The sequence below is a fragment of the Egretta garzetta genome, unplaced genomic scaffold (assembly GCF_000687185.1).
Source record: "Egretta garzetta isolate BGI_Z169 unplaced genomic scaffold, ASM68718v1 scaffold30, whole genome shotgun sequence".
NCBI classification, from domain to species: Eukaryota; Metazoa; Chordata; class Aves; order Pelecaniformes; family Ardeidae; genus Egretta; species Egretta garzetta.
This window is the reverse complement of record NW_009258383.1, coordinates 482,878-499,075: the sequence shown is the minus strand read 5'-3', so window position 1 is coordinate 499,075 and position 16,198 is coordinate 482,878. Positions and strand designations below refer to the sequence as shown.

The 16,198-nt window shown below is 40.3% G+C and overlaps 1 protein-coding gene across 1 annotated transcript in view; it reads right to left on the bottom strand.

Moving 5' to 3' along the window:
• Positions 1-280: 280 nt before the first annotated feature.
• Positions 281-16,198, bottom strand: part of ITGA8 (integrin subunit alpha 8) — a 116,092-nt gene continuing 100,174 nt past the window's right edge. The window contains exons 29-31 of the mRNA XM_035896810.1: positions 10,132-10,233; positions 1,591-1,713; positions 281-367 (exon numbers count right to left, since the gene is read on the bottom strand). Of these exons, the coding sequence (XP_035752703.1) occupies positions 281-367; positions 1,591-1,713; positions 10,132-10,233 (312 nt within the window). The remainder of the gene's footprint in view (positions 368-1,590; positions 1,714-10,131; positions 10,234-16,198) is intronic.

The following is a 16,198-nucleotide window of genomic DNA, read 5'->3' as shown; positions in this document are numbered from 1 at the left end:
CCACACGTGCTCAAAAGCATCTGCTGAAGTGTAGACTGACTGGAATATGGGATAAACATTCTCTTCAGTGGTGAGTAGGTTTGTAAGGCAGTGATAAAGCTGCTTTCTTTGGCAAGGAGGGCCATCATGCGGCATGTTCTCAGAACATTGCATAGATCAGATCATGACACCATGTCACTTGCATGTACAAAGGAAGACTGGTGGAAGGAATCCTTCATTTAATCCTCATTGTGTTTCTACTCTCAGGCAGGATTCTGACTTGAACTGTCACTCTCTTCCTCTATGCATCAGTAGTCTTGTTATTTGTCAGTTGTTCCCTGTCAGCCATGTCATCTTGAGGAGGTCTGGCTCTGTCAAAGAAGCCACACTGTAGAAAACAATCAACAGAAACAAAGGTGTCATGGTAAGACAACCACAGGAAGACTCAGCTGCAGTTTGATTCCTCACTCAGTTAACTTGAAAGGTTGGGTACGAATTATGGCAGGCTGATAGACTGCGAAGCTTTTTTGTTTCTATTCAAATTGTTCCCCATGAAAAATTGAAGTTGTAGGTGCAAGGCATTGAGTTCCAGAGTATAGGTTTAAAAATGCAAATGAAAGCTGTCTTTGTAGGAGATGTAAATTGGTCTGAATGCTGATACTGACAGACTCTAATGAGAAAACTGCTAATTTCAGTTCAGCAAGACACTCATTCAGAAAAGATCTTTAGATTGACAGGTAGTAATAATAACAGAGATGGAATATGTGTTGGGAAATGTGCACAGGACGGTGTTTTGACCTAGACTAAAGGCCACGAAAGATGAGATACCTCTCACCTACCTTTAGCTGTCTAAAAGTTACCCTTTTGGTCGAAAGGTTGAAAGTTATGTAGGCGTCACAAGAGGTCAAAGGAGAGTACCACCAAAAGGTAATTCCTCTCATCCTCCCATGAATTAGACATAGCTTTTTGCTGCTGTTGTTAACTGACTGGGTGAATCTGGAAAGTTAGCATAGGCTGGACACCTAACCCACACCCCATAATCTTTAGGCGGCCAAAGGAAATTATTTTTTTTAATGGGAACTGAGAGGATGTCCAAAGGCTATGTGGGCTACGTGTAATATAGCAGTTTCCAGTAACTTGTAAAGGGAGTGTAATGACCAACACAGAACTAGAAAACTTTAAAAACAGAAGATACGGCATACTAATGTAAAAGGAAATCTAAAAATTAATTCTGAAAGCTGGGAGTGTTGTTACATGCTGACAAAACCTGGAAATTCCTGAAGTATTCAGAGAAAACAAAGTTAGAGTCACTTTTTTCTGAACCTAAACATCCTGAAAAAGATGATCATAGGTCTTGGGAAACAGAGCCAAACTCTGTACGCCCATTTATAACCAGACTATAATAATAAAGGGGGACTTTGAAAACAAGTTCCCTGCATGAAGGTCAGTGACACTAGCATGTCAGAAATGCCAAAACAAAAAAGACACATGTATATTGTTGCTTTTGCTCCGAACTGTTAAAGAACACAGAATTCCAGCCTCTCTTTTTCTATTTGTATCTTCCAATATCTTTCAGGCCTTTTTTAAGGCAACAGTAATAATGCAACATACCTTCCATAATGCTAGGGTCAACATAGCTAGTACCAGTAGTCCAAGAAGTATTGCTAGTATTATGACCCATAAAGGGATTACAAAGGAGACATTTGGAGTGGACCAAATGACAGATGTTCTGATCTGAAATGAAAAGAATACATTAAATGAACAAAAATTAAAGAAGTAAAGCAGATCTGACAGTAGATTACAGAGGTTATAAGCATTTACTTCAATAGCATTTTGCAGATTAGAAATACACATTGCTTGGAATTCTCCCGTGTTGGCTTCATTTACTGCAAGTTCTTTTCCACTTGTTCATGATAATTACTAAAAATGGGATTCACACATATACAAATAATTTTCACTTAATACAGAGTAGCAAAAATACCTTTCTGTGCAGATACTTCAAGAAGATTCAAGGAGCAAAGTTCTACTCACGTGTATGCTGGTACAGCCCAGGCCAGTATAAGTGACTGGCACTGAACTACTCTGAAACAATGGTTGACTTCAGCCCAAACTCTTAATTCAAACCACAGTAGATACCAGCTACATTATTCTTATTTTAATTTCTGCTGACACACCAGTGTACATTTTTTCCTATGACTTGTGTTTCAGCTAAGCAGTCCAAAAATGAAACTCAAGCAGAGTGCATTGTCCTTGTGATAAAGCCTAACGCACAGCATGACATTATGCTCCTTAAAAGAAGCCAAGCATACGGACTATTACCTAAATGGGAAATAAGCATGAAATGCGCTCTCTCGTCTGAGGCTCTAGAAAGCAGCAGGTGTGTATAACGTGAGTTATCAAAGGTTTTAATTGACTTGGCAGACTTTTCTCTTTAGACCTTAATCTTGACAAAGAGTAATAATAACCCCTCTGTATTTCTCCTTCTGGGGCCATCCACGTAAGTAACCTCCTCCTCGTTCTCCCTTCCATACCTTGTACCAAATTTATTCTACACACTCAGACTCTGCTTGGAAGGCTCCTTGCCAATCTCGTGGAAAATTTGCTCTCTCCCTGCTGCTCCCAAGCGGGAAGCAATGCGTCTGAGCTTTCCTTAGCTCCTCAGCCACAATCATGTTCCTTCAGTTTTAGTTTATTTTGTCAAACTTTCCTCTTTATCATTAGTCTAGGAAGTTATTTCTCTCTGGGGTTTTCTGTTGGACCTCTCTCATTTACTCCTAGTCTCCCTTAAACAGGCTAAGTATGTGACAGATGGAAGTTATTTTCTTCATGAGAAGATAAAATCGGTTTGCAAAGCAAACTGATTACACAAACTCTCAAATGATCTTCCTCTTCAGTGCTCGAGGTACAGCTAGGGAATCTACTCTTCTTAATAAGTTTCTTGGCTATTTCCCAGTCTCTGATCTGTACTCGCTGCAAATTCTCTTTCTACTTGGTTTTTTTTTTGCTATTAACTCATTGATTGATGCACCTGAAATTTAGCACAATGCTAATGTGTTCATTCATGGAACAGCATCCTAAGTTTGAAGACTGGACACAACTCTGTAGTCCAGTTCAAAATTAATTCAGTTTCCGTCTCTCTCACTTTTCTCCTTGAAGGTGGTGAATTCCAGCCTTTCTGCAACATCTAGCACCCCCCTCTCTCACTCTTTCTCATGATCAGCATACTTTCCAGCATACTTTTCATTCTGCAAGCACCAGCAGATCTGTCTTCCAGCTACGGTCGTGCTTAATTGGAAGACACTTTGGAATAGTCCTTTCCACTTACTTCATCGGTGCAGCCAGCCTGCACACCCAGGGTTGCACCGGTGCAACCCTACCCTGACACAGCGCTTAGAAATATAGCAGTCTGGTGAGGTCTATTGATGCATATATTTTTTATAGCATCCCTCACTGTTATGGGACACAGATCATAGCTGAAATTAGGGACAAACTTTTTATGTCGGATACCACTTGCTTTCTACCAAAGCTTACACTGTCGGTTACACAGAAAATTCTGAGACACTGCCCAGTCCTTCTGGGGTTAGCACTTTAACATTGACCTGTACCCTGAAAAGCAAGTGCTTGCAGTGCTGGCCATACCATCGTTGATCTAACAAATGCTAATATACTTCTCTAGTGCGGCTGTAAATTACTCTAAAAGACTTCAAAAAGATAGCATATACAAAGAATAAATGTTAGTCAATTAAAGCAAGAAAAAATTATTTCAAGGCAAACAGAATTAGTAAAAAAACCCCATGAAATCCCACCCCTGGCTCTCAATAGATATCTTTCTGGTGTGATCAGCTGTGCCACTGCAGGGATACCATCCCCTTCCCCAGTCTCCTCTTTGGGTTGCTTCTTAACCACTGCAGAAGTTCATAGGCTCTCTCTATCATTAAATTCAGCAAGAGCAGGGCTTGTTTAGTAAGGACAAAATGTTTTTGAATGGCTTTCCTTGTGTCTTAGAGTGGTACTGTATCTGGCATCTCCCTCCATCTGCAAGGGCAGAGAAAATGAGACAAAGGTCATCTGAACGGTCTGCAGAGATTCCTCCTAGAGAACAGCCAGTTAAAGAAAAAGATGACTGCAAGTAAAAGGCTTATCTGGCCAGGGAAATCAGAAGGGATGCAGACATGATGGGCTGCATGAAGCCTGTAGCAAGCAGTGAGCTCAGCTGCCCAAGAAAGCAAGGATGTCCCTTCTGCTGCTTGAAAATCTTCATGAATGCTGCCCTGATGCAAGCCTTGAAGACCTGATCACATACAGCACAAGAGTTGGGAAGTGCTGATGAAAATTCAATGGGCCCCAAGACAGCAAAAACTGAGATTGATTAAAAAAACCCCAACTCATCCACACTGCGCACTTCCGTTGCTGGCAAAGGCTGAGGTACCACAAGCAAGCAGTTATCATTTTTTTAATTATTATTTGAAAAGAATCTGAAACTATCAACATGCAGTGTATACACCTTACCTATGAAAGGTTTGAGCTTCGCTACAGCTTCTGTTCTAACACTATCACTTGTCTGAGCATGTTGCCGTGGAGCTGGAGCAGTAAAATGACAGATCACTTACCACAATCACCTTAGCAAATATTTGTAAACAACAGCAAAAAGCAAATCCAAGCAGGGCTTTCTGTCCTCTCAAGTTTGGCAAAATGACTGACTCCATTCTATAGTAAGGTTTTCCCAAGGGAAAACCCATTTTCTTGTAAAATTTGATTTAGCCATTCCTGGTATTGGTAGCTTGAGCCAAATTCCTAGGTGGCATCATGTGGCTGAGGTAAATGCAATAGGAAATGGAGTCAGCTCTAGGCTGGGCTGTACAACAGCAGCAATCCAGAACAAAAAGACTCAGTCAAGCTTCTGGCCAGCTATGGACGGGTTGGTGGAGGGACAGTCTACCAAAACTGTACATCCTGAATATGGAAATTATCAGAGTGGGCGGGTACTTGTGTGGGAAGGATTTTTTGATTACAGATTTCTTAAGACAGTATTTGACTGAAGCACAGCTGTCTCCTTGGGCACCAAGCCCACTTTCATCCAATCTAAGGCAATGATTTCAGCAACACAGGTGAGCTAAGCTGCTGCCTGGTGCTGTCTAGGATCTGAATAGCTCATAGGGCTGCCTACAGGAGCACAGCAGCTAGACTCTTAACTAATGTGCTTCAGTTCACTGTTCAAAATTAGGTGGGGTCAATCCAGACCTTGAATCATGTTTGAGATCCTGTTGAAATCAGTGGAAGCAGCCAATTGCACTAGGGACGGTGGATTTCATTAGGCTTTGGATAAAGCTGATAGTAGTGTATGCAACTACAAGTACCCAAGTCTTCTTTTATGGACCACTTCCTAGATGTTTGCTGCATTTGCATGTTGTGTTTGCTTTCCTCGTAGGCTTTGAAACCAACAAGGCAACATAGCTCTTCCTGCGATACCTACAGAGCACCTATCAGTGTGGATGCAGATAAGGACATCTGGGTCTTCCTGAGGACATGCTGACACCAACTACAAGTGATGTAGCAGTGCTCAGCCTTGCTTGTACTGCATGGGTTTGTAATCCTCTCTTCCTTCTTCCTTTGGTCTTTCTGCCTTTACAGACAGTAAAGTGCAATTTACAGTGTAATTTTCGTAGCTCAGCTGGAGCCTGACAAATGTTGAAATATAAACAAGAAACTGTAACCTTAGAGAAGTGCAGAGTATCATGTTTATAAACCTTTGATTATCAGCAATGAGTAAACAGTAGAAACTAGGTCTATCCTGTATCAAGCAGAATTCTGCTGCAAAACTGATGCATCTCTCTCGCAGCAGGAGAGAGGCCAATGGCTAATGAAATATTTGCCTGCTAAAATCTTAAAACCATCTTGTCGCACCCGCACCCTTTTCTCATGAATCCTTCTTTGTCTTAGTTTTTTGAAAGCAAGGGAGGGGTTGTGCTAAGCGCTCGAGGTTTATTTCCTGAGCAGAGGATTGTATGTAGTCGTCAGTCTCACTCCTGCCTGTGTGCCTAACCAGTAGCACATAACGCCCCTGGGCTGCCTCCTCTCACACGCTATACAAAGACTTGCAGGGCTACTGGTGAAAAGTTTGACACTGCAAGCCCTGAACACCCACAGAGTTGAGGTAGAAGCTGGAGGGGAAGAAAGAAACAAAGCACCCCTTCAGTTTTGCCTGCCTTGTTTCACCATTTTCACAGAAGGCTGTCCCTCCTCCACCCCATGCTGTCCACAACAGTTTTACATATGATTTTGATTTAGGGCAAGTTTGCATTATTCAGCTTGGATTTCTGTTCTTCTCCATGTGGTAAGTTTAGTACTGCAGGATCACAGCCAGGGATTTATCTGTTTTCATCTAAGGTGGCCAATATGAAGAAGTGGAATTTTTACACAAGCATTGCATGTTGGCACTGTACTTCAGATGCTGTTGGCTTTCCTCTCCGTTCAGGGCTAGAAGACTTTCTTACACTGAACACTGACAACAGCGGTTGCTTCTCTGTTGGGCTGGTGAAAAGCACACCTCACAGACTTCAGAGGAGCCAGCTGGCTTTCGGCCTTTCATACGCTGGAATGTCTCACACCTTTTGTTTGCAAAGGGGTGACAAGGAATGCCAGCTGGTCAAGCACCGAGGTGAGGGTGAAGCCACCTTGAGAGTTACAGACGGAGCCTTTGTCTCCTATCGGAAATAAAATCCAAGCTTGTCTTAGCATGGACGCTGTCCGATAGTCTTAACTTCAGGATCACTGTTGTGGTTCCATGAGAGTCACTTGTTGCTCATGAAAATAATTCTGAAGGGGGGGATTTTGTTTTCCTTTTCTTTGATGTGCCACAGTTAAACACATTGTAAGTGAAGAAAAGAAATATTAGGTTTTTTGCCACTGATTTTTGTACAGTTTGGATTTTGTTCCTAATTCTGGTGCTACTCAGTGTAGCTTCAAAATTGTCTTTGATTCCACTGGAAGGCAGTGCAGTGCAGAGAGAGGCATGTGTGGTAAGCTGCCGGTTCATCTGCAGGCCCTTGTGGATAGATGGGAATTAGGTTTTACTGGTGCTAACATCCAGCATCAATGGTGAGAATGCAGTGCCTGCTAGTGAGATTCTCACAAAGCTATTTTTTCCCCTCTTGTCCTTTGAAAGACACACTTAAAAAAAAATTTAACTTTTCCATTGTTTAATCTGCTACTTTAAGAAACAGTAGCTAAATCAATTACTATTCTAATGCTATCCCTTTTACTGTGCGTGATGACCTTCCTCTAATCTTTACTCATTTTTCTTACAGAGGCTGAGAAACAGGAACTCTTTAGCACTCCTACATGCTCCCATCCAACCTTTGCAGCATGATGTTCTTGTATGTTCTGAAAAAATGCTCAAAATAGAATGCAAAAGCTCCCTTGTGCTTGGATTCATAATTAATATTGACATTTATGTTTATACTTTACAAATGCTTGTGCAAATGTATTTCATAAAGTATATAAGCATATTTAAAGTGAAAGTACTCATCACCATGTAACAGCTAAAAAAGAGTTAAAAGCCTTAGTCTGAAATCAATTTTACTCACTGTAGGACATTGGTCAAACAGTTTATATTAAAGGCATCCCCACTGAAGATCCCATCAAGCATTTAAGAAAAGCAATCATATTTTATTAAACTTCAAAACTGGCTCAAGAATCATAAATTAAAATGGAACAAATTACTGCTTATTCTAACTCTACAGGTTTTATAATAAGAAGTATTATTTCACCTTGGACATGAAATTAATCATGTATGATAGTATTATTCACCATAATACCTCTAAGGAAAAATGACAATTTTCTCTTGAATGATACAACTGTTAGCATGGAAATACAACCAGTTGTACAATAGTAGTTGTAATTCCAAACCTATCAAAATCAATAGAAATACTTTTATTGATTTCAGTGGATTTTGGTTTAAGCTCCACTAAGCTCCAAGCTAATTTCCTGTTTGATGCCGTTTTCACTCCAACATTTCACTATAAAAGATTTAGATTTTCTTACCTTTACATAACCTTTCACACATCTATGTGTAATGACCCTCTGTTCAAGATATAGACCTATATTCCATGATGATGGAAATAAAGACCTCAGTGCTGTCAATATGTAAGCACATACATACATGACTGTGTAGGCTACCCATGTGTACAGGATTATTTATAACATTGAAATAAAATATACATATGAGCCTGCAAAGCTGGAACCAAGTGCTGTATGAGTTAAATGAAGGACATATGCTCTGCTCTTTTAGAACATATTCTCTCCACTATATAAACTGTAAGATGTTAGCTAATTATTAAAGATATACTTTCAAAAATGAATTTTAAAATATTTAAATCTTTATTCCACTTCCACCCTTGCACTGTCTGAAAGAAAAACATAAACTTCCAAATAAATCTTTGGAAACTTTTAAAACCCAACCAGTGGTCTTTTTCAGAAGGAGCAAAAATATTAAGCATTGCCCAACTTCAAGCAAATATTTCTTCTTGCAAGTGGAACATCAAAAGAGCTTGTGCATATAACACATCAAGCTGTAGAGCTGGCAAGCATCCACTGCCATGTCCAGATATGAAATGGTATAAAAGCACTATCATTTTTCCACATTTTACAGTTGCCATTACAGGCATTTTGCTGTAAATCATCTGCAGCAAATAACGCATTATACTGGCTGGAGTAAGAGAATAAAATGCTTATCTGATCATTTGGTAGATCATCTGACACTTGTTGAGAACAGCAGACTATCACCTGGGGTAAAGCACTTCATTCCAGATGAAGGCACCACTATCAACAGAGTTCTGCACAACATGTGTTTCTGGTATGGAACACATGCTGCAAGAAAATAAAAAGAGCCTGAGTATATCTGTCAGCTTGGAGCCTTTGAACCTTTCTGGATGAATATTGCATTAAGCATCAAATCTCTCTGGTGAAATCATGGTTCTCCTGACGTTAGAGGTTGGAGTCACTGAGTGTAGAGGACTAAGATTTCACCTGATGTCTTCCCAGAGCAAGTATCAATTGACCATTCAGTCTGTGCTTGTTCAAAACAAAGCTTTATAACCTGTATCCTCTAAAATATATTCAATGTAAGCCATAAAGTGTTTTATTATGTTGGTTTTCCATATAAGAAAATATTCTGTTCCCTACTACATCTCAACAGACTGATACGATGTATTTGCACCAGGATTTAACTGGGAAAAGTTTCTACTGAGCTTACCTTTTAAAAGAAGGACTGTAAATGATAAATCTTTATAAAGATGAGAACAATAAGCCTTCAAATTTCAGATTTCTCTTATACTAGAATCAAATTTTTCACTCGTATTTTACTTATTTCCATCAGTAATGACAAAACAGAATTAATTTTAACCATGGTATTAGGCACCATAAGAAGCAAATTCTTTTAAATTGCTCGCCAAACTCAATGCTTTGGCACCAGCAAACAATTAAATCTAACTTACACCTCTAAGATTAATTTTTCACATAATAACCCAGGACCAGAAAAATCTTGCTCTGAAAATAAGGCAAGTATTTAGTATCTGTCTGTCACACCTGTAGGGATTACCAGGTAATTTCATATCTTGCACCCAATGTGCTATGAGGTGGTGTCCTTAGATAGGCATGCAGACCTTTCTGAAAATCAGGGTATCAAAGAAGCTTAATACAGATAAGAGACAAGCTGCCATAGATAATCCATAAGCTTGTGTGAGAGAACCGCTGACTGGGAGAAAAGTGAGATCTTTAACCCTGACAGAAACAAGATTTTGGATTTTGCACAAAAATTTCCTCCAGATATTTTTTAACTCAAACAAGGTAATTAGACACTTGCTCTCACAGTTTTGTTGTTTTGTTCTGGGTGAAAAATCCATCCTGATTGCAATAAAGCAGTCTGCACATTAATGCAGCAAGAAATTATTTTAAAATGAAATTAGTGTCATATATCAGCGACTTCCACAGAAAGCAATAAAGGTATTTCCTTTAGGTATTATTTCAGGAATTTACAATAGAAACACAGAAAGGACTGATCTCAATATTTTAATCTATAAAAACTTTCACAGCTGTGATCAGAATGACAAAATACACGTGCTTCACACAAAGATACAATTTTGAGTTACTTACTGCTATGCTTCCCTCAGGGAGCTTTGCTGGTTGCACTTTATATGGCATGCTCTTAACTTCGAAGGACACGTTGGAAGCAAGAGCATAGAGATCATTCTTCCTCTGAAATTACATTAAAAAAAGAAATTATTAAAAACCATGTTAATACTTGAAAGCATTATGAGAAATATGCAGAGAAAAAATACAGAGCACTGATTTCCTAAGGCAAAGATGGTTTCTTCTGGTAAAAGGGCACAGCAATCCTGGGACCTGTATGTATCCACGAGACAAACACTTGGTACATCACAAGGCTGAAATACAAAGACCGCATGTTCAGACTGGGAAGAAGGGTTAGATATGCAGAAAGATATAGACTCATAGAATCATTTAGGTTGGAAAAGACCATTAAGATCATCAAGTCCAACTGTTCACATACAGTTGTTTCTCATATTTCTTTCTGAAATAAGAGACTGGTGAGTTTGAAGCATGGAGGAGGTTTACGAAGTTGTCTACGTTTTAAAACGTTGCCTCTGTTCACCAAGCCCAACAACAAACACGGGTAGCTTGAGATTTCCAGGCCTACATTGAGACCAGGCTGGTAGAGCTCCCTGATGGCATCGAAGGAATGGCTGTGCCTTCCCAGCAAAGAACAACAATAGGAACAAACACCTTTGCACTTCACTTAGAGTGTGATCGATTTCCTATTGCAGTAGAGCTCAAAAAACCCAGAACAACTCACCTTGCTTTTTTACTACTTCTGTGCAACTGCAGTAGGAATGTACAGCAGTCACTGTTTAACTGGTTGTCGAGTAAAATATTTATGAACCTCTCATCAAGCACTTCAACAAACCTGAAGTATCTCTCTGTCAGTTCTGTCTTTCATTTATACTTGCTTCTATTTATAAAATATTATTAGATTAGATTAGATTAGATTAGGCATTACCTTCTCTGGTTCAGAATGACTAAACACTATTAAAACATAAAGCTCATGCTGTGACTTTTAACTAGTGCTTTCAGCTCATTTGGATGCCAGGTAGGCACTGACACTGACACTGACACTGACACACCACATCTGACCGATTGTGTCTCTCATCTCTGACCTTGACAATAATCTCCCACTCTGTGCAAACTGCCTTGAAATGATAACTAAGTGCTGGCATGTCCACTGGAAAAAATATCTGCCTAAATCTGCTGTGAACTGGCATAAACCCTGGCACGTGAAACTGCATGTTCCTTAAAAGAATCTTAATGGCTGCAACATTTACTACAATAGATACAAATATTTTCCACACACATATTTTGAATCCTGTTGAGGTCTTGGCATCATCGATCCGTAGCTGGCGTTAGTTTTGAAGGCTAAGTACATCAGGTATCAAGTAAATCTTTCAGTTCACTTTGAATTTGATGTGTTTCAATTTCACTGATTGTTATTTTGTTACAGACAGAAGATCCTGCTCTCCAACTACATCCTCTTCTCCCCTCATTTTTGTCCCAAGGAAAGGTGGCTGAGTGGTTACCATTGCTCTTCTGCAAGTCAACAAACCTGCTTCTAATTTCATCTCTGTAACTGATTTTTTTGGGTGACACTACATGCAACTTGAATATCACATCCCATGTAAAGTTTGGGTAATGAATGATCTGTATCTCCTTCGAAAGTGCTTTGGCATGCTGTGAAAGCCTTAGATACTTAAGTGCTAGTATGTCCACTGGCATCCAGAGGGCTAGGAGTTATGACTATCATTATATCCCTTTACATTAGACTCCTTGAGGTAAACAATTTTAATCTTTTGTATGAGAATATTTTTTAAGCTCTTAATAATTTTTGCTATCTGTCTCAATCCTTTCTGAAATATGATGACCATATTTCAACACAGTATTTGACCACTGATTTATGGAAAGACAGAGCCTTGTAAGCAAAGCAATCTTTCATTTTGGCACCAGCTGCTTACAGTCCAGTGTATTTGGAACATCACTGTCACTTCATAAATCCCCTTCTGCAAAGCTCTGGGTCCTTCCTTCTGCTTTTGGCACATTTAGGATTTCTGCTTCATTGACAAGACTTCTTTTCTGTGTAATTACTCAACATTTTTTGCTCCTTGGTAGGTGGTGGTTTTCTCTGGAATTTCCTGTTGCATCAAAGGTGTAAACCCTCTCTAGGAAATGCTCTTCCCCTTTCAGCTGTTTTGTGGGAACAAAGACTGAGGTAAGAAGATCCCATGATAATTTGGGCTACTGTTTCATTCCTTTACTGAAGGAGAAAGGTTTGTTTGTGAACATGGCCTGAAATAAGCATAACCTAAACCTGGGATCCAGCATGGATGTAGTTGGATGACCATGGCCCAACTGAGTTTTCACAGAACTGCTGACGTTGGAAAGCACCTCTGGAGATTGTCTACTCCAACCATATGCTCAGAGTAGGGTCAACCAGAGCAGTATGCTCAGGGCCATGTCTAGCTGGATTTTGAGTATCTCCAAGAATGGAGACCCCACAAACTCTAGAAACAACCTATTCCAGTGTTTGACAACCCTCACAGTAAAAAGTTTTTTGTTTAAATGGAATTTCCTGTATTTCAATTTCCGCTTCTTCTCTCTTGTCCTGTTACCAGATATCACTGAGAAGAGCCTGGCTCTGTCTTCTTTACTCCCTCCTATCAGATGTTTATACACACTGGTAAGATCCTTCCTGAGCCTTCTCTTCTCCAGACTGAACAGTGCCAGCTCTCCCAGCCTCTCCTTGTATATCAGATACTCAAACCCCTTAATCATCATTATGGTCCTTGGTAGGACTTGCTCCAGTATGTCTGTGTCTCACTTGTCCCAGGGAGACCTGGACTGGACCCAGCACTCCAGATCTGTCTCACCAGTACTGAGTGGAGGGGAAGAGTCACCTCCTTTGACCTGCTGGCAATGCTTTTCCTAATGCAGCCCAAGAGGTTGTTGGCTTTCTTTGCTGTGAGGGCACACACAATGGGCTCGTGTTCAACTTGGTGTCCACCAGGACCCCCAGATTCTTTGCTAGAACACTGCCTTCCAGCTTGTTGGCCCCCAGCCTGTACTGGCACATAGGGTTATTCCTCCTGTGGTACACAACTTTACATTTCTGTATGTCACACTTCATGACATTCCTGCCAACCCACTTCTCCAGCCTGTTGAGGTCCTTCTGAATGGCAGTGCAACCATCTGGTGTATCAACCACTCCTTCCACTTTTCTGTCATCTGCAAACTTGATGAGAGTGTACTCTGTCCCCTTATCCAAGTCATCATGAATAATGTTAAACAGTACTGGCCCCAGTATTGACCATTGGGGTTCACCATTAGTGACAGACTTCATGCTGCTGATCACAACACTTTAAGCCTGGCGGTTCAGTCAGTGCTTTTGAATCCACCTCTCTGTCCACCTATCTTCATTCATTTTGACAGTGTCAAAAACCTTGCTAAAGTCAAGATAAAAACCAATGACTAATCTCCCTTTGTCCATCAAGATCATCCTCTTTTATCTCATCATAGAAGGCTATCGGGTTGTTCAAGCGTGATTTACCCTTTGGAAATCCAGAGTGACAACTCTCAATCACCTTCTTGCCCTTCAGATGTCTGCAAATGGCTTCCAGATTTTTTTTCTTCAGCACCTTCCCTGGGATTGAAATGAGGCTGACTGGCTTGTAGTTCTCTGGATCCTCCTTCCTGAAGATATGTGTAACATTTGCTTTCACCCAGTCCCTGCCCTGGGTCAGCAGACTCTGCTTCTGCCTCTTTTATATTTCCTGTCTATGTTTGAGTTTTACCAGGAGAAACTTGTTCATCCATGCAGGTCTCCTGCCACCTTTGCTTGACTTCCTGCATGGATGGACTGTTCTTGAGCTTAAAGAAGGTGATTCTGGAGAATCAACAAGTTCTTCTGCGCCCCTCTTTTCTCCAGGATCATCTCCCATGGAGTTCTTCCAAGCAGATCCCTGGAAAGGCTGAAGCCTGCTCTCCTGGGATCCAGGGTTGTAGTTCTGGTATTTGCCTTGCCCATTCTGTCTTCTTTTTAAACAACTAGTTTTCTCTTCAAATATGTGTGTGTGTACTGGTGACATGAAGCCAGCACATTTATTGCCTTCTGGAACTCATTTGGCTACGCTGTAATTTTGTTCTTTTAAAATATTGACAGCAGCTGAATGTTTATTATCAGAACATTTAACCTCTCCTTGGGGCTTATATTAGAAATGATCAATATGAAGAAAACTGCCTCTTGTGACTACACAGGGATAGTCAAATCAGCTCCTTAACACAGATGGCATCTAATGAAAGGGAACTACCTTTTCTGTTAATGGTGTTTGAAATGAAAAATTAGACCAATGTAATATTAGACTTGCCAAATAAGTATTTTTTATACACTTTCATTGTGCTAAACACCTATGATATGGTCTTCAGAAAAATTATTTTTCCTTATCACACTAATTATTTTCCATTTTCAGACTCAAGCCATTCTTCATCTTTTATTCTACAGCACTAGACAGACTTCTCACACAAAGTCCCAGCATGTTTCTGTAGTTGTGTAATGATTTGCATTCAGAAAAAAAGCCTGAAAAAAGCCTTATGTTTTCAATTCTAAGCAATTCATATCAAGTTGGATTCTGGATATGATTTATATGATTTATAAAAGTAACCTGTAATGGAGAGGGCAGAGTATGTTATATTATTAAAGAAGTAAACATCAGACACACAGCCTGATTGGCTAAGGTACAGTAAAGGCATTAACTCTCTTGAAACATCATATAAAGGAAACACAGCACTCATGGAAAAATAAATCCTTTCACCTACTATACATGGTTTATTTCATTTTCAGCTTATATCAGCAATAAGAACATCAGGGGAGGGCACTTCCCATGGATTAATGCTTGGCTGGGGTTAATAACCTTGGGTTGTGCCCACACCTATCAACTCTCCTTGACCCTTCATTAGGCTCCTGGAACTGCTGCACATCTCCATCACTTTACAGGAATGGAGAATGTAAAAGACTAGGGAGTATTTTCCTGCATTCACAGAATTATGTGTTTGTGGCAAAGGGCTTTAAAATAATGGCTGAGGTCAGCACCAGTTGCAAACAGGATTTTTACTTGTACAACACTTTAGAGATACAGGCAGCTGTCTCTCCTACAGCCTTGCTTCTAATTCTCAAGTCATTTGTGAGAAACAGCATTTCTCTACCGTATAATTTTTTAAATAGCATATGTTTAAATATTCAGTGTTTACTGGAAGCAGCAGGACCTGTGGTTTGCAATTCAAGCTGAGGACTTCATTATGGCTCAGAGGAAGGGGAAGAAGGAATTTGGTATTTGTGAATGTCAGTGCCTAATGACCAACAGTAGGGTGCCCAGCCCTAGCTACATTGGCCTTCTGAGGTTCCTCTTGTGGTAGAAGCAGCAGACCCTGTGTTTCTGTACTTTGCTGAGACAGTAGTTTGCCAATATTCTGGTAAGCAGGCAAAACATGGCCATCCCCTGTGTTGCTTGGGTGGTAGATCCCTGCTGGCATATTTATTAAGGCTTCTCTCTCTCCACACTTTTGTTTTACAAATAGATTTTTGAACTGAAGCCTTTGTTTTCTTTAACAGTCGCGAGACACAGAAGCATCCAGAAATGAAGGAAAGTCTTCCCAATAAATATTCAATGCAGTGTTTCCCTAAGTACAACTGAGACAAACAGAAATAATGTGGGAAGTGCTGGAAAATCTTGGACAATTTGAAGGAGAGTTCTCCAGGCTCCAGTGGAATGCTGGTGGTTTCTGCAGAAAGCTCAGGCAAAGACCTGAATTCTCCCCAAAGCGTCTTTAAGGCATGCAGAGGCCTCTTAGTCAGACAGCAGACTAAAATGCGGGAACAAATCTGGCCCACAGGGAGCTAGACTGAGGGTAGGAGGAACAAAACTTTTAGCAGTTTAAAGAAGTCGGATGGGTCATTGTTATTCTGCAGGTTGGAAGAGTTTAGCTACTGGAGAGACTCCCCAGAGACTGTTCCGCTGCCTCTATAGAGCATTGTTCAACTTCTCTGAAATACCTTTTTCTGGGTTAGATGTAGCCCAGTGAAGTCACCCTAACTGAAGGGCAT